This window comes from Perca fluviatilis, chromosome 21 (genome assembly GCF_010015445.1).
Source record: "Perca fluviatilis chromosome 21, GENO_Pfluv_1.0, whole genome shotgun sequence".
Taxonomy (NCBI): Eukaryota; Metazoa; Chordata; class Actinopteri; order Perciformes; family Percidae; genus Perca; species Perca fluviatilis.
Window position 1 is genome coordinate 11562081 of NC_053132.1, and position 21049 is coordinate 11583129.

Sequence of the window (21049 nt, forward strand, 5' to 3'; positions counted from 1 at the left end):
CAGATAGGCATCTTTTGCAGAGGGACTTTTTTTTTTTTTTATATTCTTCCTGGAATGCTACAGCTCTCACATTAGCACAAATCATTTTCTGAAGGATTGACGTGTTGTTTTCACACAAATGGCAGCTCATTCAAATCCAATTAAATCATCCGTCTCTGTGTGGACATGGTGAGGAGGTAGTGATAGTGGAGTATGTGGCGAGCAGTGTGTTTACAGCACTTGAATACATGTCTTGTCGTTAACAGCTGCCTGTTAAGAGAGACATTGATTTATCTGCGCATTTTTTACATGAAGAATGTTGATGCGGCGGCTTACGTCCTTGAGATATAAAGTCTCCCTGTAACACATAATTGGAAGACCGAGCAGGATTTTTTTGCTGCAATGACTTGTGTGTCTACATCACTTCATGCCTTAACTACTCTATTACTGCCGTGACGTGCCTTGTAATGGGAAGAGACCTGTGATCGATTGAGTTAGGGGGTGCTGAAATAAGAGGAGCTGTGTCAGAATTGACATTTGTGCAGCAGGGTGGCACACGAGTGAGGCAAGCTGTTGCGCATTACCATGAGATTGGTGTTTTCAATTAGGAGCATGTGGTTTTCATTTGGGGTCAACTGTAAGAGGAGAAAGGATGTAAGACTGTTTGATGTAAGCACAGTGCAGGTGAGGTCATTTTCCAGTTGTCCCGGGCTGTGTTAAACCGCCACATGAGCGCATGTGTGCGTGCTTTTGTATGTGTTACATTGTGTGTTTTTAAATTGTGCACATGTGGTCAGGTCTTAATACTAGGCAGACTCATATTTTGGCTCTATTCTGTGTCTGATCTGTCTCAACGGGAGTGCGTGTGGGCTCTTTAGCTGTGTCCACCTTTGAATGAGGCCAAGCGGGTGCTTATAGCACAGTATTGGTTTTTCCCTTTTTATAGGTTACCTGAAGAGGAGTTAAGGGGAATAGTGGGCAGGCAAGTGGGAGCGTTTGATTTATACATCGTTGACAGCGTCAGGAAGAACGGCAGAAAAAGAGGAGGAGGTTAACATGACTGTTTCTAATAGGAAGCAGACGGTTTATCTTTTAAACAATGCATACTCTTGATTCTTCTGGTTCTGTCTTTCATCTTTCTGCAGCCTCCTCACCGTGGACCAGAGGCGGTGCTACCACCAGCCCCATACCCCTCCCACAGCCTACACAGACTGCCCCAGTGCCCTCCGGTTCACCTCAGCCACCCTGTCCCTCTGTCTTTCACCCTGTCCCTCTCCCCTGGCCCCGGGCTGCCGAGACCCCCGCTGCCTCCTCCTCACATCCATGTCGTACCAAGAGGGGCGTCGTTTCGCAGTGCGTCACGCCATAACTCTTGCAGGATGGTCATGGTGAGTAAGTTCCCTGTTCCCTCAGTTGGAAACATTTTATTTGATGATGTTACTCACTGTAATTTCTCAGCTTGGTCATGGGAGCTTTTACTCACTATTACAGCCCATAATACCTGACCAGGGAAATGATGTTGTTCACTGCACCTATAGACGGGTGTCATGATGTCGAGCGTTTTCATGGTTCTTTTGTGTCCTATTAAAGTATATGCGTGTTGACAGTTATGCACAGTGTCATAAAATAATGAGGTTAACCAGGGAGGTAGCGTCATCCAAGCGAGGCTTCAATTCTACAATACAAACCACCACATAAATAATGGAAATGGAGCCAGACTTGCAGATGGGGGGGAGACAGAGAAGATGAAACGGCAACTGGAGCGAGCAAGTATGTCCAAATATCACAGGGTGGTAAATTTGCTGCCCATGGTATTCCATGGAGTTTAGTTATGACATTGCTGGCTGTCAAAGTTGAGGGAAGAGAAAGTCAGAAGATCCTGGTGTTAAATCCCTCTCACTCAGTGATTCTCAAAGACTCTTCTTTGCTTTAATCTGGTTTGACTTTTGCACTGTAGGCAAGGGAGGCAGAGAGACCCAAAGAGAGAGAGGATCCAAAAGACAGAAAGACAAAGTCATCAAAAGACAAAGGGAGGCTTGAGGGAACGAGTCGTTTGATCAATTACAGTTTTTTAATCATTACAGGGGTTTTTATAACAGGCAGAAACTGCATTTACTGGTTCCAGCTTTTAAATGTGTGGATTTGCTGTTGTTTTTTCTGTTTTATATCATTGTAAATTGAATACCTTTTGGTTTTGGAGTGAACTGGAACAAGTAATCTGTAGATGTCACTTTGGGTAATTGTGATGACCACTTTTAACATTAGGGGCCCGATTTTAACGATCTGAAACGCAAGTATCAAACTTGAAACGCAAGTAGCTTTGTAGGCGGATCTCTGGCGCTGTTGCTATTATACCGGCGGGATAAATGACTCTTGCGCCCAACGCAAATCTAAAATGGGTTGGTCTGAAGTAGCTAGGTGTGGTTTGGGCGTAACGTGCAATAAACCAATCAGAGCGTCATCTCACATTCCCTTTAAGAGCAGGTGTGCTTGTTCCATGGCGGATTGCTATTATGATGGCGGATTTGCCTGGCGCACGCCAGCGGGAGCTGTTCGGGATGCAGTAAAGTAATAAATACCCGTCTTGACCGGGTGGCGATGTTGCTGCTCCTCTCGGTCGCATCTCCTCAAGTCTGGAGAGGATTGCTGCAGCCATGGAGCGTGGGCCTCCAAACGCACCACCTGCACCTGTTGTGCCCTTTCCTCCTTCCCCCACTCCATCTCCGTCCACCCTCTCCATCAGGAGCGCATTGCCACTCCCGGACCAGATCCCGCCGGAGTGTCCAATCCCACCGTAGTTCAACATCACGTCTCCTTCAGTCCTCTAATATTTCCTCATTTATGTCATCAACACATCCATGATTCATGGAAATGTTGTGTAAAACACAACAAGCCACAAAGAATGTTGCGACTTTTTGAGGACTGTACTATAAAGTGCCTCCTGACCGATCCAAACACCTGAAGCGCATGTTCAGTAATATTTTTCTTTGTAATTATGTATGGTTTGCAGATGAGAGAAGCAAAGTGTATGTGCGTTGTGCACACGCTACATTATGGCAAAGCATGCGCCCCTAAAATAGCATCTGAATAACGCGCCACTGACTTTAAACCAGGTTTTTCCTGGTCAGTGGCGGAATTGTTTTCTGAAACTGCAAAATAGCACCAGGGAACGTTTGCGCCTGAACATGCCTCCTCTTTTCGCTGAACCGCCCCAGGGAGCGCAAATACATTCCCTAATTTACCGACGTGCGTCTGTGGAGGGAAAAGTCTGCTGTGCATCGGGTGCAAAATAGGAATGATACATGCGTCGGTGTACAAAGGCAATTGCACTGAGTGCAAGATAGGGCCCTAGATGAGATGAATCACTCGTGAAAAAATTAATTAGTTTCAGCTCTAAAAGAAAGTGCAAATTAGCAAATACGTAAAAAAAAAAACAATGAAAACCGAGAAAGATGGAATGTGGATGAAAAAACAGCAATGAGTTGACTGTAAAAAAGCCTTTAAGGACAGTCAAAATTACGTCACGGGGGAGCTGAGGTCAAAGCTATGCCACACCAGTGTCAGTTAGAGGTGTGTTAGACAGATAATGACATTTATAATTCCAGTCTTGTCCAGATTACTGGAGGGGTCACAGAGGACGTCTGGCTTTAAAACACAACACTGTTTTGGAGCTAATAAATGTTACGACAGCATATGATGGAATATATCAGCATTCCATAAAGAGCCTCACATAAAATACTCTCCTTCAATATTCACTGACGGATGTGTTTTCAAAATGTTCTATTACTGTACTTGTTTTTCACACTATTTATCAGGGATAGTGCTCATTCATAGTCATGGTAACACTTTAACAGAACACTTCATCGGTGAAAATTGTCTTCTAAAAAAAAAAAAAATATGATGTGCTTTGCTTCAGAATATGCACTTTCCAGAGCCATTTAATTAAAAGAAAACTCCATTTAGTTTTACAAAGCTTCTTGGCTGTCGTGCACCTTTGTAACAGGTGAAGTGCAGCAGCTCTTGGCACTGTTTTGACTTCAGGAAGTAGATTTTCCTTCTCAGCTGCTCCTATTTAATGTCAAAGTGTGAAACTGAAAGTGATGCCTGTTGGCAGCAGACTTCACCGACAGTATCTTTAGCAGCTGTTTGGCAGCTCCGAGACGTGGACAAAGCCTTTCTTTCCTCCCACAGTGAAAGCTCTCTGCTGGGGACATGTTAGCGCTGTCCAATAGGAGAGCTTCACCTGATGTGGGCTTTTTGACTTTGGTTTGTGAGATGTGGGTTTAGTTATTCCAAGTAAAATGTTGTGCCTATTAATCAACTTATCAGACATGCTATTTTCATTTACCTGCATTTCACTTTACTACCAATAGTACTGTTCGAATATACTGTTTGAATATCTGGCTGTCAATGCGATGAATTGGTAGCAATACTTCAATGGTTCTGATTGTCATTATACTTGAACTTATGGATGCAAAGAAGAGACACTGCATAGGAGACTTCAATGACAGCATACAGTTTTAATTTGGGTGTCAAATTTGACTTTTTTGAGTCTGCAGACCCGATTCCATGGGCGAGTGGGGTCTGAGGTTCAGTTTTTTGGCTCCTTTACTCTGTGATGTTTGAGGAGGCTTCTCTTCAACCAGGGAGAAGAGGAGGAAGAGAATGGAGACCAGATGGGGGCTAGGTAGCAGGCCTTCATCATGATCTCAGTCTTCTAGAGAAGATTAAAACCACATGACACTTCCTCTCATGGCAAGTTGCATGGGCAGGGCTGCCCTGATGTCTGAAAGAGGAAAACACAGACAAGCAGGCCTGAGCTGTGAGTGCCACCTGGTGGAGATTCTCACTTATTATTTTCATGCGTGTCTTCTTTGTCAGGAGTTGGAGAAGCCCAGTCCTCCTCAGAAACCCCTTCCTGCCGATCCAAGGAGCTCTCGTCTGGTTCGAAGTCCCTCTGTAGTCCAGGGGCCTTCTGCTGTTTGCGGCCCTGCACCATTACCTGGCGTATCCAGACCTGTGCGCCCCGTACCACACCCCAACAGGTGAGTCCCAACCTCCGCCAGATATATTTAAAAACAACGCCGTAGGGGTGGGAATCACCAGAGGCCCCACGATACGATATTATCACGATACTTATGTCAGAACATGATATTATTGCGATTTTAAACACATTGCAATATTCCGCAATATATTGCATTTCATTACCTTTTTTTCCAACTTCAAATTATGTCCCCAAAGCAAAACTTTCTCAACATCTGTTTTATCCCAAAAAAAAAAACGATACTTGCCGTCCGTGTATCGATACAGTATTGCCACGGAAATTATTGCGAAACTATGCTGCATCGATTTTTTTACCCCCACCCCTACTGAAGCTGGTATCACTTACTGAGAGATTCTTATTTTATTTTTATTTATTTTTTACATATTTGTATTACTTTTCTCCCTCCTCTAGACCCAGTCCCAAGCAACCTCCAACGCTACCAAAGCCTTGCATAATCGCCAACGTGAAATACAGCAGCTGAGACTTTGGCCAGATGGGACAATGTTGTGATAATACACTAAAGAATTTGCACTATAAAAACTCTGAAAACCTTAAAAAGAAGGCGGCTTCTCTGAGTTTTGTATCAGGAGATCTTGCCGTGTCCCTTTGGTGCTCTGTCCCTAAATGGTGCTACGAGTCTGAGCTCAGGTACATGTAAAGTATTTATATTCTGTATTTATTGCCACGCAGTGCACTGTGCCAGACACTTTTACTACACGGTAGCAACTTAGAAGTTTAAATTTGTCCTTTGCATCAGTTTCACAATGTGTTCTTTCTCATCAACTGGTCTTTATCAAGGACAGTGAAGGGAGATTAAAAAAATGAAGAAAAAATAAAGCCAATCTGTGACATTCTAATGGCAGACATGTTTTATTAATTGTGTTTTAAAGAAGGGAACCCTTTACATAATGGTTTTGTTTGTATACTACAGGGAGAGTTGAAAAAGAGTATTGTGCAATGACAGATGAGAACAGACAACACTTTTTCTTGAATGGTAATGCTCTCTGTAGCACCTTTGAGCCAATCTGATGAGGCTTGAAACAACTACAGAAAAAGAAAAAGTGGTATTACTGCAACAGTTCTGCAATTGGGGAAGAGGAGCTGTTTTTTTCACAGACCGCTGAAATTCAGGTCTGTTTCCTTTGCGTTTATATTTCGGACAGGTGACAAGTCAATTTGTGAAATGTCACTGATTTGCCATTTCTTTTTCATTAACAAGACTCAATAGGCTCACTTGAGGGATCTGGGTACTGAGGTATGAACTGAACATGGATCTAAAATGAGCTGAGAGCAAGGAAGCATTCATTCGTCAGAGAGAGTAAGACGTCTGAAATAGCGCTCTGCTAAAGGTCGCGTGTGTGTTTTTGAGTATTTCCCTGTGTGCCTGTCTACACCGAGGACTCTGTGTGAAACTCGGTGATGAAATCACGGAATCACTAAGGACTTTCTTAAAGCTGTGTCCACACAGGCGTCATGGAGGCACTCACATGTAAACAGCCAGTGTCTGGTTACACGTGTGGATTTTTAACAATTTCTTTCTGTCACTTGACAAGGACAGATTTCTAGATCTCTTTCTGCCACTGAAATGAAGTTTCAACCAAAACGTTGTGGCAGTTACTCATTTTCTATATTTTGTAAATTTTTTATTTGGCTGTTGAGATGGTTTTTTTTAAAGCCAGTATACATGCCAGATACACACGCCTACATTAATTGTATTTGTGGCAATTATTGAACAGTGTTTTATTATTTTTGCAGAATTATTGTTTTACTGGATTGCAATGCAGCGTATATACATTCACACTGAGCAACTTTTCCTTTAAGCACAGCTCTTGTTCACAAATATGTAGGCTGAAAACTAACTTTGGACTTTTGTTACTTTTGATAATGTTATCTTTTTAATAATGCAGTAGTTTTACATTCAGTGCTTTGTTTACTTTGCTTTTTCAATGCTATGCTATATGTCCACTATAATAGACAGTATTTGAGTCCTGTCACCGGACTGTAAGTTATGTCCATATGTTCCTCGTATGTTGTGTTACAGGTGAACACATTTCCATGGAGAATGTTTTTTTTATATAATGATTGTTTGATACATCATATGTAAAGAAAACAGTGTCTGTGTCTGGTCATGGTATTTTTAACACCTGTGCAGTATTAGTAAAACAGTTTTTCAAATACTTTGTGTTAATGATCTTTGTGCTTTTTTTATGCATGTTTTCACGGAGACTGGTGTCATGTGAAAAATCTATTATGTGCAAATGTTTAAATAGAAAATATGCACACAATCGATGACAACTTCACACATCCTATTTTGTAAGAATACAAAGACAGATTTCATACTGTATCAAATTTTAAAACCACAATTTCTTTGTATCAAAGAGCCTTTCTTTTATGCTTGTGCCAAACTGCAACCAGGAGCTTGAATACTGAATACAGTAATAAGTGCAATTTAACATTTTAAAGCAGTCTTTATTTTCAGGGTTTCAAATAGCTTTTTTCCATTTAACACTGACATCTGAGGCTAATTTCAACAATCTGAGCCTAAAAGCAATTTGACTTTTTGACTTTACAAGTCTTTGTAAGGGACATAGATACTGCTTCAATCAATACAGGTGTGGGATTGTGTTCACTGTTGCACATATTCCCTGGTGCTGACCTGATAGTCGTGATTAAAAGGATGTTCAAAAAAGACTAGGCCTACACAATAACACACCGATGAGAAGCTCCTGAAAACTGCCTCAGCCAACATCGTCTAATTACAAGGTCGCTGCTGTTGGCATGTATGGCATGTATGTTGCCTAAATTCTGTGTTTAGTGCTGAATATTTGAACTACACTTGGGTGTGATTGAGATCATTTACATATCTGTTTATTCTATGCTACTATCAGACACGTAGGCTTTATTTTTACAGTAGAGTTGCATTAAGGCTTGTTTGATGGTTAATAGCTTTAGCAGTCTTCATTGATATTTAGAAATGTATTCAATTCAACACGTGTCGAAGGGGAGTGATGACCCAACAGCTCCCCCTTGTGGAGAAGCTGCAGCCTGTTGAAGGGGAATGGGTGAACTCAAGTGTTTGAATGAGTTCAAGTATTTCCATTAAGTGTTTCACATCTAATGAAAAGCCATCAATTAAAACACTACTTATGGTTTTATGAAAGCCCATATTTAAAACCAATCCACCTCCTGAGTTTTATTTATTATTTTTTTATTACTTTCCTTTATAAATCTGATATATTTTATAATTTTGAGATGCTATGTCATATTTATAGCAATGTAGTAATTATGTATGTATTTATGTTTAAGTGGCGTTAATGAGCTTCCACACAATTGCATCCTACTGGATAGGCCTACTCTAGAGAGATTATAGGCCTACTGCACATCAGTTAATAGCCTAGTTTAAAAAAAACAACAAAAAAACACACGATAATATAATGTTTTATTCTTTAAAACATTATATTAGAAGATTAAGGTTTTTTTAAGGATATTTTGAAAATGATATTTGGGGACATTACCGTCAGAGTCCTTGCCACTTTACATGTGATTATTTTTTGGGATAATAATCAGGCGATTATGACAGTGGGCATTGACGCCTTGTGCAAATCAAAACACGTGTGAAAGCCACGCTGGGAAGAAATTACGCGCCGGTGCGCACTGTTCGTCAGCCAGCCCCAGCCAGAACAACTCCAAACTTTTAACAGCTTAATAAATATAATTTTAGCAATTAAGAAACCGAGTGGAGGAATTCTGGTAATGTATCGCATAATCCGTCCAAGTTCGCGAACATAGACTATATGGTAGACTGTTTTTTTTTTTTTTTTTTTTTATATTTGACAGAAAAGAAATGGACCCGTAGTTAGAGTGGTAGGAAAACCTTTGTGGGCTCTCGTCCGGTTTGAGAAATATATGTGTGTGTGTGTCATGTCGGATGAAAATAATTCAGCGGAGCCAGACATTTGTCCTAAAAGTGAGGAATGTCCTGCGGAAGATTCATTTGGCTTCGGAGATGATCTGGAGTTAAATCAGTTCGATGGATTGCCCTTTTCCTCCCGTTACTACAAATTACTAAAAGAGAGAAAGAGTCTGCCAGTGTGGAAGGTCAGATGCGACTTTAAAGATGCTCTGGTAAACAACCAACTGGTTATTGTGTCTGGGACAGCAAAGACTGGGAGGAGTACACAGGTAAGACAAAGAAGGTAGGATGAAAACTATGGCAAGTGTGTTTTTCAGAGAGATTTTTAGGCTACTAAAGAGAAATTCACATTCAATTTGGATTTATTTTCAAGGGAAGTAGATGTTTCAATTCCCGTGGCCTTGGGGCGTTAGAGTTACATAATAGTCTTATCTCCCTTTTACTTTTCCAACTTGTTCTGTGCTCAGGGACATCTTGACTTCCTTCCAGTCTGGATCCAAATACCAAAGCATAACCCAAACAAATTTGTATGACTTGCATGCAGTTCATTGCCACATGCTCAATCCAGCCTATTCAGTCAACAGCAAATTTGAGACGTCTGCTCCCCTTGATTTGATTTAAATGTGAAGTTGTGTTTTTCTGCCAAGCACCGCCATGTTTATCATACTGAACAGCAACAACTTCTCTCTTTAAAATAGTTCTGATGCTGTGGATTTTTATTTTTTAAATTTTTTTTCTCACTTTGACATGAATGAAAATGTGAGCTTGTGTGAACAGGCTGTCCAGCTCAGCAGATGCTGTTGTGTCACTGTCGCTCCAGCCTGACAGCCATGCTTCACAAAGGCTCCAGCAGGGGTGTTAGGGGACCTCCTGCTGCTAAGCCCTGATCCGCTGGAGCCGCCTCATGCTGTCAAAGCAATTTTGCATTATTAGCGATAATACCATAGGATATCTCCTGTCACTGTTTGTTTTGCTGTGTGCTTTAACAAAAGCTCTTGGTACAAATATGAAAAGGATGCTTGCCGCTGAAAAGTGGGGTTAAGTAAATACAAAAGGAGTTGTAGAAAATAGTTTGACGGAGAAATCTGAAGCACTGTCAACTAAAGACATACAATGAAGTGTAAAAGGTGAACAACATTTAGTGATTGTCTTTCAGATCCCTCAGTGGTGTGCAGAGTTCTGTCTGTCCGCCCAGTACCAGCACGGCATGGTTGTGTGCACGCAGACCAACAGACAACAGGCTGTAGATCTGGCCTTGCGCGTGGCAGATGAAATGGACGTCAACATAGGCCATGAAGTGGGCTACACCATCCCTCTGGAGACCTGCTGCTCTTCCGACACTGTTCTGAGGTCTGTTTAACAGCAGCACACTTGAATGACACTTTTATATCGCCCACAAACTATCTCCTCAGTCACGTCATGGATGAAATGTTGAAGCTATTATTCTGAAGTTGCCACTTCACAAAAGTTACATAGTCTTGGTTTATAATAGCTCCACTATTAACCCCTCTGATGGTGTTTATCACTCAGGTACTGCACTGACGATATGCTGCTGAGAGAAATGATGTCAGACCCTTTTCTGGAACACTTCGGGGTCATTATCATCGACCAGGCCCATGAGAGGACAGTAAGCACAGACATACTACTGGGTCTCCTAAAGGACATCCTGCTGCAGAGGCCTGAGCTCAGAGTGGTGGTCCTCGCCATCCCGCCTGTGACCGACAAGCTGCTGAGCCACCACGGCAGCATCCCGCTCATCAGTCTGGAAGCCTCGTCTCCTGCTGAGGCGGTCCACAGCAACTGCGGCAACAAAGACTACTTCTTCTCAGCGCTCAGACTGGTGCTGGAGATTCATCGAACCAAAGAGGATGGAGATGTGGTTGTGTTTTTTGCCTCAGCTGAGGTAAGAGATTATTGCATTCTTTTTTTTTTTTTTTTTTTTTTTTAAAGACTGCTTTTATTGGACCAAAGATGAGACTGGTTTAACAAATTTACTTTGCTTGCAATAACTTCTGCAGGAGGTTAATTGTGCCCACAGCATCCTCCAGAGAGAAGGCACCAGGCTGGGAGCCGAGCTGGGTCAGATGGTGCCTGTAGTCCTGTGTCCACGCCGAGGAGGGCCACTGCCTGCCCTCACTGACAAACCAGGCTCCAAGAGGTCCAGGATGGTTTTCCTCTCTACCAAACAGGGGGAGGATATTTGGTGGCCCACCAAGTCTGTAAACTTTGTCATTGACACAGGAGTCCAAAAAAAGATGGTACGTTTCTTTCCAACAAAACGTACTCTCCTCAAATGAGTAATAAGCTGATATTAATTGGCATGTGGTTTGGACTTTGTAGGTGTACAATCCAAGAATAAGAGCTAACTCGGAAGTACTTCAACCTATCAGTCAATGTCAGGCAGACGTACGCAGGCGGCTGTCTGGACCAACAGGTATGTGTGACGGTCTGCTAGCTGGACAATACTAGAGGGTCAAAAAGATGTTTCTTATGTTTTTCCACGTCCAACTGGTAAAAACATCCAGGTATATTGACTGTAACAATGCAGGAGGAAGACTACAGAGTTAATCAAATAACTCAAATAACTAACCACAAATAAGTGGCTTTACTGAATTTAGTTCCATTTATTTCTTGCAGGTAAATGTTTCTGCCTATATCCAGAAGACAGCCAGCTTCCTTCAGAGAACTCCCCACAGATCTTGGAGTCCAACATTACACCAACAGTCCTATTCCTAAAAAGGATGGAGATAGCCGGTCTTGGACAGTGTGATTTCATCGACAGACCAGGTGACGAAGTATTTTTTATTCCCAGGTGACTGGTTCCCACAGATGACATCTCTCTCCCACCCTTAAACACAGCCACAGAGGTGTATGCGGGAGTTTTTTTTTTTTTTTTTTAGGCTAGAGGAAGCACGAATGAATTTGCTCTGTGTAGCTGTTTGGGCCCAGTCAGCCATGATTTAGCTGACATGACAGGACCCTGCTACTATTGTCTGAGCTCTAACCACCCCTAACATGAACAGAACAGGCTGAAAGAGGCCAGCTCATTAACCATTTTATGTGTCTTGTTAGGGCAGCACCAGACAAGTACAATGAAGAGGAAGTAGAGGCCAACTATACTGTAATAGCTCCATATTTTGCAGAATGTGGCATGGAAGTTACTTGCCCTAATATGCATATATTTTAATGTTTTCTTGTGTAAGAGCTATGTGGAATTTGTAAAGCTTAAAGCAAATAAGTGTAGTGATTTAATGTGATTAGAGCAACTTTAAAATTATTGCGACAACATAAATTGGTGTTTGGTGAAAATGTGTGCAGCCTGTAAAAAAAAAAAAAAGGACACCATGGTAGACGCTAACTCTACCATGGTGTCCTTTTTGGATACTACCACTGGAGAGCATTGGGAGCCTCCTAGTGGGAATTCCCAACATTGAGAATTTTCAAATTCCACATATAGCAGCTTTAAGTCTGAGTGCTTCCCCAAAAAAAAGTAAAGTTCCATACACTGAGCAAGCAATAAAAAGATCATATTTGTTACTGAGATGAGACACTTTAGTGTCACTACTATTTGCACTATAGGGATTCTCTCGTTTTGATTTATGGAATTCATGTATCAAACTCATGCTGTTTGATTTCTTGTTGCAGATCCCGAGGGGCTCATGCAGGCGTTGGAGGAGCTGGATTACCTCGCAGCTTTGGATGATGATGGCAACTTGTCTGAGATTGGCATCATAATGTCTGAAATCCCACTGGACCCTCAGATGGCCAAAGCCCTGCTGGCATCCTGCGAGTTTGACTGTGTGAGTGAGATGTTAACGATCGCAGCGATGCTGTCCGGTACGTATGCGTTCCAACTTAGGTTTTGCAATCAGAATAAGATTTGTGCCTAATGAGATCCTTTGATTGGTTTGTAGATTTACCAGGTGGACGTTATCGGATTAGCTCATTTGCAGATGTACAAAGCTGCAGTTTCTCTCAGACACCCAATCAGATCTGGTCTGTGGTAAGAGTGGCTTGTCTCAGTGATGTTGACCTCTTTGTTTCTTTTTCATTTAGCGTCAAGCTGCTTCCCAGAGCCACCTGCTGGCATGACCCACGAGGCAGTCCAGTGTCACAGAAAGTTCCAGCACCCTGAAGGCGATCACTTCACCCTCATAAACATCTACAATGCCTTCAAACAAAGCCAGAGAGAACAGTGTAAGACCCAGTTAGTGAACAGAACCAATCTATTCTGATCATCCTCCCAGCAGTGTTTCTGAATCTGTTCTTCACTGTAGCAAAACAAGGTAAACTTTTGTAAGATAGAACCTAGTGTCCTCATACCGACGCAGGTTTATTCATAAATCACAATCCATACACTGAGGCACTTTGGAAAGGCTTTACATTTCTTTTTTTTTTACAAGGAATTTAAAAACGGACAAATCACAGACAAAATTGAAATTGAGAGATTATTTTAAAAATGTAAGATTGTCCAAGTGTTTCATATTAAAGAAATTATTTAAATAAATAAAAATTACAAATACATAAAAGTAGAGGAAAGTCTGATATCCAAATAAAAAAATGTTATATAAAAAAAAAAGCAATTAAAAAACAAAACATAGTTGATGAACATTTTGATCCAATCTCCTGAACAACGGTTACTTTTTTATTTTAAGGGCCAATGTGCAGTTTGAACAGATGAGTTTCATACTGCTGCCCAATGTTTGAGTTTGACCAAAGTACTATTTCACTGTATGGGTTCTTTAGACTTCACCGCTGAAAAGTGGTGCCAGGACTATTTCCTGGATTATTCCGCCCTGAAGACAGCTGAGGCCATTAGATCTGAGTTGACCGACACTCTGAACAGGATCGAGCTTCCCATCTCTGAGCCCTCCTTTGGAACCAAGACCAACACCCACAACATCAAAAGAGCTCTGCTGGCCGGCTTCTTCATGCAGGTATATATATATATATGGAAACTACATGTCAGTTTTGATGAATTTGCCTCTAGTATTTCAACTGTATTGAAGATCGCAGTGTCTGTCCCATTCATAGATCGCTCGGGACGTAGACGGATCAGGAAACTACTTCATTCTGACACACAAGCACATGGCCCAGGTGCACCCACTCTCCAGCTACGGGGCTCAGTCACAGAAGATGGGGCTGCCAGAGTGGGTTGTTTTCCACGAGTACACCCTGTCAGACAACAACTGCATGCGAACTGTCTCTGAAATTTCCCCTCAAGTGTAAGTCGATCCCTTTTTCCAGCTCACTATCAGAAATGTCATGCTTGCAAGCAGATTATAATTTAGTACTCATGGCTTATGTTTTCTGGTTGTTTTTGTTATTACAGTAAAAACTGAGCCATTTGGTCCCATTTTTTTTTTTAAGTCAAATATTTTTAATCCTCTTAAAATCTTCCCAGGAGTTGTCTGTTGTGTTTTTGTTTTTTTAATATATAAATACTGTTTGTCATTTTAGGTACATTCAAATGGCACCGCTGTACTTCTTCTACAATCTGCCCCCTAGTGAAAGCAAAGACATACTGCAAGAAATGTTGGACCCAGACAGATCCAGAAAATGTGAAGACGGGAAACAAAAAGCCATCACAGTCAGCAGCGACGCCAACAGTGGCTGTGCAGTGTTGCCGCAGACTTATGACCGATGTGTGATTCAATGATCTAAAAATCAAAAATGCGAACTGTGATTATAGATGTTCACACATACATGAGCAAAGGTTGACTCATGTCATGACAGCACATCACAAAATGTTGTAAATCATGAAGATCTTTATTAACCAGGTCCAATACAACAGTTGCAGTTCCCTTCTGCCAGTACATCTACAGTATTTTCCTGAGTACTTGTATCTAAAGTTTTCTTGTTTCTTACCTACATCCTTCTCTGCTCTCCCCTTCAGCACTCTGTCTGGAAATGTGAGTATCCTGATGGCTTTTTAGATTTTAATGAGCAGCAAAGGGGTTGCAGATGGATGTTGTCTGTTGCTGTACTTTAAAGGGAGAAGAAAACACCCCATCACACCTCCTGTGCACAGAACCAGATTCAAAGAGATGGTCCAACAATTTGATGCATGTACAAGCTGCTAGAGAAGTACAGAGTACTTCCTTTCCCTTGTTTCTTATGCAAAGCTGTCCTTTTCATACCTTTCTCTTCAGGTTAATGTGATATGTAAAGGTCTGGTTTTAAAATGTATAAACGAGTTGACATGCTGCCAGATTAAGAAAGCAAATGATTGTCAAGGACTGCAGATGTATAAAGCATATTTTCTTTTATTAATCGGCAAGAAATCTACAGAAATGCTAGAAAATCCTTGGTAGAATGGTGCATTGGCACAAAAATTCAAGGTACTACGCCGGTTTTCACACATAAATTGTATACTCCATTTTCCATTTCATGTCAGCAATCGAGATCAAATTTGTGAAAATCCGCTTTCTACCAAGTTAAGTTAAGGGGAAATGTGGGACGATCAAGTCAGCACATTTACGGCAAATGCACCTTTCTCTCCCTCCATCTGATACTGGATTCCAAGCTCCCACATATCGGCTGTTGTCATTAACACAATTTATCATTTAACTGTCTTGATTAATAATATTGTTATAAACAAAATCATTTTATAAAACGTGACCTAGTGCCGTTTCTATTTTTATTCACATGACATAACCGTTTATTTCTGCAGTATAAGCAGGGTATGTTGGGATTTTCTTTTGCATTGTAGACCAGGAAATTTGTAAAAGCTGCATCTCTAAAATTACTATGAAAATGTGGTAAATGTCAGGTTTACAATACTGGCACTGTTGTAGCTGACAGTACCAAAACTTTTTTTTTTATAAAAACAGTCTCTTACAAGTATATTGAAGCATTTCCATGAGCCTGAAGGTCTTCAGTGTGGGTGTCTTAAATTTATTGTAGAGTTCACACAGTTAGGTATTCTTTGAGTTTGGCCATAATAGCAGGCATTCTGTCTACTGGTATCAGCATCACTGTCCTGAAAGGCTTCATGGGTACATCGTCAAACGACCACCTGCCGCTCAAACAGGAGTCTGCCTCTTCCTGGACGGAGTAGTGGAACTTCATGATGGCTTGCTGTAAGGAGAATACAGACTATGCTTAAATCTGCACATATTAAAACATATCTAATTAGAAGGTAAAACAGTGACGCCATTTGTTTCAGCTAATCAGATAATTTTAACCAAGATATATGGGGCTAGTTCACATATAAAGAGCTAAAAAGTGTTATCCAAATACTGTATGTGTGGCACTTTCTTATATTATCAAACATGTATTTAGCATCTTAGACTCTGCTTGCATTTACTTGACTTTACCTCATAGAAGAATTCCTCCTCTGCATTGATAAACATGTATTCGTCTTTGGGAGCTCCTCCTCTGGCTGGAATGCTCTTGCTTGCCTCTTTGCAGGTCTTGCTGATCATCAGACAATAGTGACACCTCCCACTGGGCTTATTCGTCCTCTGAGCTTCAGCTATTTCTTCCCTGAAGGACAGACAGAAATTCTGTTTATTTGCCTGCACAACACTTTCAAAAGACTGATTTAGTTCCGATCCTGATTTTTTTTTATATTCAAACCCCAGACATACTACAGCTACTCCTTCGGCTGTTCCAAATTTAAATGCATTCATAAAAAGTAAGTTAACCCATCTTCAAAGTTTTATTTTTCCCTTCACAAAGCACCATTAGGTCAAGTATTCATTGAAAACAGAGAAGAACTAACTGGAGTTGTGTGTGCAGTGGGAGGGCGATCTGTGGGGGCACGTTGATGAAGCGCTCACTCAGCAGTAGCCCCACAGGCTTGCTGGTGTCACTGAAGATCTGCTCTAGCTGCTCCGTCACACTGTGGGTAGCATTCTTCTCACACTGATCCATGATCAGATCCTTTACTTCCTCTACACATTGCACATCCTGCCAACATCAAAATTAGAGCGCATATGTTAATTTCCTCCATTATCAGAGCCCCCAGTAGCCAATTAGTCTGTAAGGCTGGTGCCAGCGGGGTTACCTTTCTCTCTGTAAGGTTGAGCATAGAGATGAAGCCAAACACTTCATCTGGGTCGTCATCATCGCTGTCTTCTGGCACCTCAGCTTGCTGGAGCAAAGCGAAGGGACAAGTGAATACATGTTAGAGCCGATACTGCAGAAAAGTCAGCTGCAAAATCTGAGATGAGGTTAAACTACGGTGCAACTCACCTTGATGACACTTCCAACATGATTCTGTTGAATGATGAGGTCGGTCATCTCTGATGTATTTACATGAGCCTTCAGGAACAGCTGTATCCAAACATAACAGTAAGTGACATCAGTGAGACCACGCTTACACCCAACACATGACATATGAACATGATAATTTAGTCTCGAACCTGCTGTAAGAGTTTCTTGACGCCATTGAAGTCGTTGACTGAAATGGTGTGGGCTTCAAAGTCAACCATGACCTCCTGAAAGCGAAATAATAACAAAGCAGAGAGCCGTTAACAAAAACTGAAACCTGCCTGTGCAGAAAGTTTTTAATTAATGTCATTTTTTTTTATATTACTCAAGTAACGTTAGTGTTTCATGTAACGTTACTTTTTGAGTAAAGGAGTCATTTTAGTTTCACTCAGGTTAGAAATATTTTCAATCTTGGCTGACAGCAAGCGTAACGTTGATGCTAATGTGGTTCCTGTTCATGTTCCTGTTACGGTTAGCAGACAGCTGAGTTTACGTTAGCTAGCTAGCTAGCTAGCTAACTAGGCCATGCACAGAATTCACATTCAAAGAATTGTTTGTTGTTTTACCTCATTAATCTCCTCCTCTGAATCCTCGCTGTCCTCCTCCCCGGAATCATCATCCTTCTCCGGATTCTCATCGCAGCTGTTGTCACTTTCCTCAGGATTTTCCCCCAAACCTACTGCTCTCCTCTTAGCAGAAGAAGCCATGCTTGCAAACAGGCAACACGCGTGTCAACTGAGTGGGCGGGGCAACGGTTAAAGTTCAGTTCACTGAGCATGGACGTATTAAGGGAACTGAGAGATAGGAAACTGAAAGTCTGAAGCCGCCATTATGGCTCCCACTGTACACGATATGCCATTTGTTGTAGCAACCTTCAGGAGCCACAATGTTGGCTTGTCGCCCGTCGCGAAAATGGAATAAACCATTTTAGAAAAAGGGGATAGTATATAAATTGTACATATAAAGTGTGCCTAAACTACTATTTTTCCGTTATAAATAGGTATAATTTACATTGTATAGTTTACCTATTGATTCTATATTTATTGAATAAATAATAATTTTTACAATTAACTTTAACAAATATGGGTCCTTAGTCAAATATTCAATGTTATACCCCCCCTTCTTGGCCGTGGCTGAAAGTTGTCATGCACTCAGCGGTAGGGACTACTAAAGGTACATGAATTATGTGTAATATTTTGTCTTTTTTGATTATCCGTTGTAATTCATATACATGTACCATACAAGCCATAAATTAGCCACTTATTATTACTAGCTAGGCATTACGGAAATGTTTTAGGGGGATGGTTACGAGCTAGCTAAACTGTCATTCCGAATGTCTTGCTAGTGTAAACAATAACACAGAAGACATATGCCACGTCTTAGCTAATGCTAGTTATATAACGTTACACAATACATGCATTTAACGACAAAGTGTAGCATTATTACTTTTCTCTTTTTATTCAAATGCAGTCCAACAATCGTGACTCAACAGTACTGTTATCAGCAAGTTGCAAATGACAGTTTTAGGGTGTAGCTTACCTTGCCTTCACACCCTCTGTCCTCAGTGCAGTTTAAGTTTCTGACTTTGGCTTTATTTTCGACAGCAGCATTCATATTTCATCCTGGCTTGTTCTATTTTTTTAAGGTATTTGTCAAGATGCACATACTGCTTCTCAAAGAGCCAAGAGATGGAGAGTCTGGACCTGATCCTTACATTAAGGTAGATGCACTTGTTTTAACAGTGTTGTGTATGTATTTTCAGCGTCTGTCATTACAGCACTCCACTTTTTTGCTTTGCATTTCACAGCAAATTTTGACAGGAATTTATTATTTTGATTCCACAGGAGCTGGCATCACATGGACATAAAGCAACTCTCATTCCTGTGCTTTCTTTTAAATTTGTCTCATTAAACACCTTGTCAGACAAGGTAAATTCCATTGTTACAATATTTGATTAGTATTTATTTTATTAATTTACATATTATGCTTTTTCTATATGTATCTGTTGTTTAAGATGTCTTCTTATTTCAGCTTTTCCAACCAGAAAAACATGGAGGTCTTATATTTACCAGTCCAAGAGCAGTGGAGGCTGTAAAGATGTGCTTAGAAGCAGAGGAAAGAATGGAAGGTGAGAGGATGCAAAGGAATTGCATTTCAAAATAATAATAATAATAATAATAATAATAATAATGCACCCTGTACCTCATTGATAAATCCCCTGGAAGCATGTGTTTGGTTAAATGTCTATCAATTCCGTGTACTGTGTTTCTGGACTGCCAACTAAGATTTGGAACAATTTCCTTGATTAAATGTTATCCTTTTCCTAATTATTATTTCAGAATGGAACAGCTCTGTGAAAGACAAATGGAACACCAAGCCCATATATGTGGTTGGGAAGGCAACTGCTGCATTAGGTGAGTTATTGTCACATATGAAAAAAAAAACTTGTGTGGCAGGCACCTGGTGGTGACGGAAGTGTGTGAAGTGATGTCACTACCCTCAGTCATTTGAAAATAGGTTATACACAAGTGACAGTTTACTGCGACGTGCGGCATCTTCCTGACATGTGCTTCACCTCTTTCTTTAGTGACACTTGATCTCTTTGTTGTCCGTTTGCTGTCAGAGTTGTGTATTTAGTAATTGAAACAGTTTACTAAATCATTCATTTATGTACTTATTCAGTAACATGTTGCTGATATCGACAGTCCATATCTCAAAATATAATCCCAATCCTTTCTGTGTTTTTTCCGGCACAGTACAGAATCTGGGTCTGAACCCTTTGGGCGAGGACACAGGGACAGCAGATGTGCTATCACGTCTTATCATTGAACGTACGATATGACTTTATACTCACACATTCTTCACAGTTCAGTTTATTGGAAAATTTACAATTGTTCTGATAACTGATATGACCTTATACTTAATTCTCATCATAGGAGAGGACAAAAATATTCCACCACTTTTTTTCCCCTGTGGCTCAATCAAAAGAGAAGTCTTGCCTACGGCTTTAAGGGAAAATGGTAAGCATTCTCCCCTATTGTGCCTCAGGATTAAGACTCAAGGTGATAAAAGTCCCACTGGGGCTACACTAATTATAAAATAATAATTGTGCTACCTTTATCACTGTGGGGATCTGTTTCTTTGTTTCCAGGAGTGCCCCTAGAGATGCTGACTGTCTATCAAACAGCTGAACATCCAGATCTGGAGAAAAATCTGAAGAACTATTTCACAGAGCAGGTAAAACCCCACTCCTTCTGCTATTTTAGAGAAGGCTTTTCTAAATGTAGCAACTGTTCATTTGTCTGTGCCTTTTACAGGGCACTCCAGCCAGCATAGCTTTCTTCAGTCCATCGGGAGTGAAGTTTTGCCTAGAAGTGGTACAGAGGCTGTCAGGTGAACAGCTGACACAAATAAAGGTAACTTCTCCTCGTAGGCACACACATAAAATAATGCATGAATCTGTAGTACTTCAGTGCCTGTGACAGTCACTTTAACTACTTTGTTTTCAGTTTGCAGCCATAGGGCCTACTACACAAGACGAAATGAAAGCAGAAGGCCTGTGTGTCAGCTGTACTGCAGAAAAGCCAACAGCTGAACACCTGGCTGCAGCGATAGCCAAAGCTCTACAGTAACCACCCTCAGACAGCTCTTAAGTCCCTCCACTTTATCTTCTTTCTTGGTGTATTCTGTATGATTGGTGTATTCTCTATACTTATTATTTTTATTATTATGTATTGTCATTTGTCTGTTTTACTTTTACAGTACTAGTTTTGTTTGTATGTCGGCTAACTTGGTAATTAGCTTTTTTGCTATAAAAACGTCAAAAAATGTAAGTGAATATATTTATATTGTGAAAATAAAATTGGGTCAGTGTGCTGATATGGAAAGTTTGGTCA

The 21049-nt window shown here is 40.9% G+C and overlaps 4 protein-coding genes across 6 annotated transcripts in view; 3 read left to right on the forward strand and 1 right to left on the reverse strand.

Annotated features, from left to right (window-relative positions):
* The window catches only part of LOC120550601 (disintegrin and metalloproteinase domain-containing protein 12), a 72699-nt gene extending 65499 nt beyond the window's left edge, over positions 1–7200 (forward strand). The window contains exons 21-23 of the mRNA XM_039787204.1: positions 1125–1367; positions 4861–5024; positions 5435–7200. Of these exons, the coding sequence (XP_039643138.1) occupies positions 1125–1367; positions 4861–5024; positions 5435–5504 (477 nt within the window). The 3' untranslated portion in view covers positions 5505–7200. The remainder of the gene's footprint in view (positions 1–1124; positions 1368–4860; positions 5025–5434) is intronic.
* Positions 7201–8636: 1436 nt separating this feature from the next.
* dhx32a (DEAH (Asp-Glu-Ala-His) box polypeptide 32a) lies at positions 8637–15552 on the forward strand. Of its 2 annotated transcripts, XM_039787205.1 has the most exons (11): positions 8641–9205; positions 10093–10286; positions 10467–10839; positions 10955–11194; positions 11277–11370; positions 11574–11723; positions 12582–12773; positions 12993–13133; positions 13683–13873; positions 13971–14161; positions 14397–15552. In XM_039787205.1, exons 1-11 carry the CDS (start codon positions 8930–8932, stop codon positions 14593–14595), a joined length of 2241 nt encoding a protein of 746 aa, XP_039643139.1. In that variant the 5' UTR covers positions 8641–8929; the 3' UTR covers positions 14596–15552. The 2 variants fall into 2 exon arrangements, with proteins under 2 accessions (XP_039643140.1, XP_039643139.1); XM_039787206.1 differs by lacking the exon at positions 14397–15552 and having other exon boundaries at positions 8637–9205; positions 13953–14064.
* On the reverse strand, positions 15185–17994 carry LOC120550605 (BRCA2 and CDKN1A interacting protein). Its single transcript, XM_039787210.1, has 7 exons — positions 17720–17994; positions 17306–17380; positions 17136–17216; positions 16948–17034; positions 16663–16850; positions 16256–16424; positions 15185–16016 (listed from the first exon to the last, which is right to left on the reverse strand). The coding sequence occupies exons 1-7, from the start codon at positions 17858–17860 to the stop codon at positions 15846–15848; spliced, it is 912 nt and encodes a 303-aa protein (XP_039643144.1). The 5' UTR covers positions 17861–17994; the 3' UTR covers positions 15185–15845.
* On the forward strand, positions 17125–21034 carry uros (uroporphyrinogen III synthase). Of its 2 annotated transcripts, none has more exons than XM_039787211.1 (10): positions 17125–17234; positions 18799–18873; positions 18998–19081; positions 19185–19281; positions 19493–19567; positions 19910–19984; positions 20090–20173; positions 20305–20390; positions 20471–20569; positions 20663–21034. In XM_039787211.1, the coding sequence occupies exons 1-10, from the start codon at positions 17199–17201 to the stop codon at positions 20783–20785; spliced, it is 834 nt and encodes a 277-aa protein (XP_039643145.1). In that variant the 5' UTR covers positions 17125–17198; the 3' UTR covers positions 20786–21034. The 2 variants fall into 2 exon arrangements, with proteins under 2 accessions (XP_039643145.1, XP_039643147.1); XM_039787213.1 differs by lacking the exon at positions 17125–17234 and adding an exon at positions 18239–18326.
* Positions 21035–21049: the final 15 nt, after the last annotated feature.

Bases quoted from the DNA above. Each gene is read 5' to 3' on its own strand.
- dhx32a (XM_039787205.1), top strand. From the start codon at position 8,930: ATGTGTGTGTGTGTCATGTCGGATGAAAATAATTCAGCGGAGCCAGAC. The intron at 11,371-11,573 runs GTATGTGTGACG...TATTTCTTGCAG, and splicing joins GCGGCTGTCTGGACCAACAG to GTAAATGTTTCTGCCTATAT. The intron at 12,774-12,992 runs GTACGTATGCGT...TTTTTCATTTAG, and splicing joins GATCGCAGCGATGCTGTCCG to CGTCAAGCTGCTTCCCAGAG.
- uros (XM_039787211.1), top strand. From the start codon at position 17,199: ATGAGCCTTCAGGAACAGCTGTATCCAAACATAACA. The intron at 18,874-18,997 runs GTAGATGCACTT...TTGATTCCACAG, and splicing joins GACCTGATCCTTACATTAAG to GAGCTGGCATCACATGGACA. The intron at 19,985-20,089 runs GTACGATATGAC...TTCTCATCATAG, and splicing joins ATCACGTCTTATCATTGAAC to GAGAGGACAAAAATATTCCA.
- LOC120550605 (XM_039787210.1), bottom strand. From the start codon at position 17,860: ATGGCTTCTTCTGCTAAGAGGAGAGCAGTAGGTTTGGGGGAAAATCCT. The intron at 17,381-17,719 runs GTAAAACAACAA...TTTCGCTTTCAG, and splicing joins CAGAGGAGGAGATTAATGAG to GAGGTCATGGTTGACTTTGA. The intron at 17,217-17,305 runs GTTCGAGACTAA...GTTTGGATACAG, and splicing joins TCAAGAAACTCTTACAGCAG to CTGTTCCTGAAGGCTCATGT.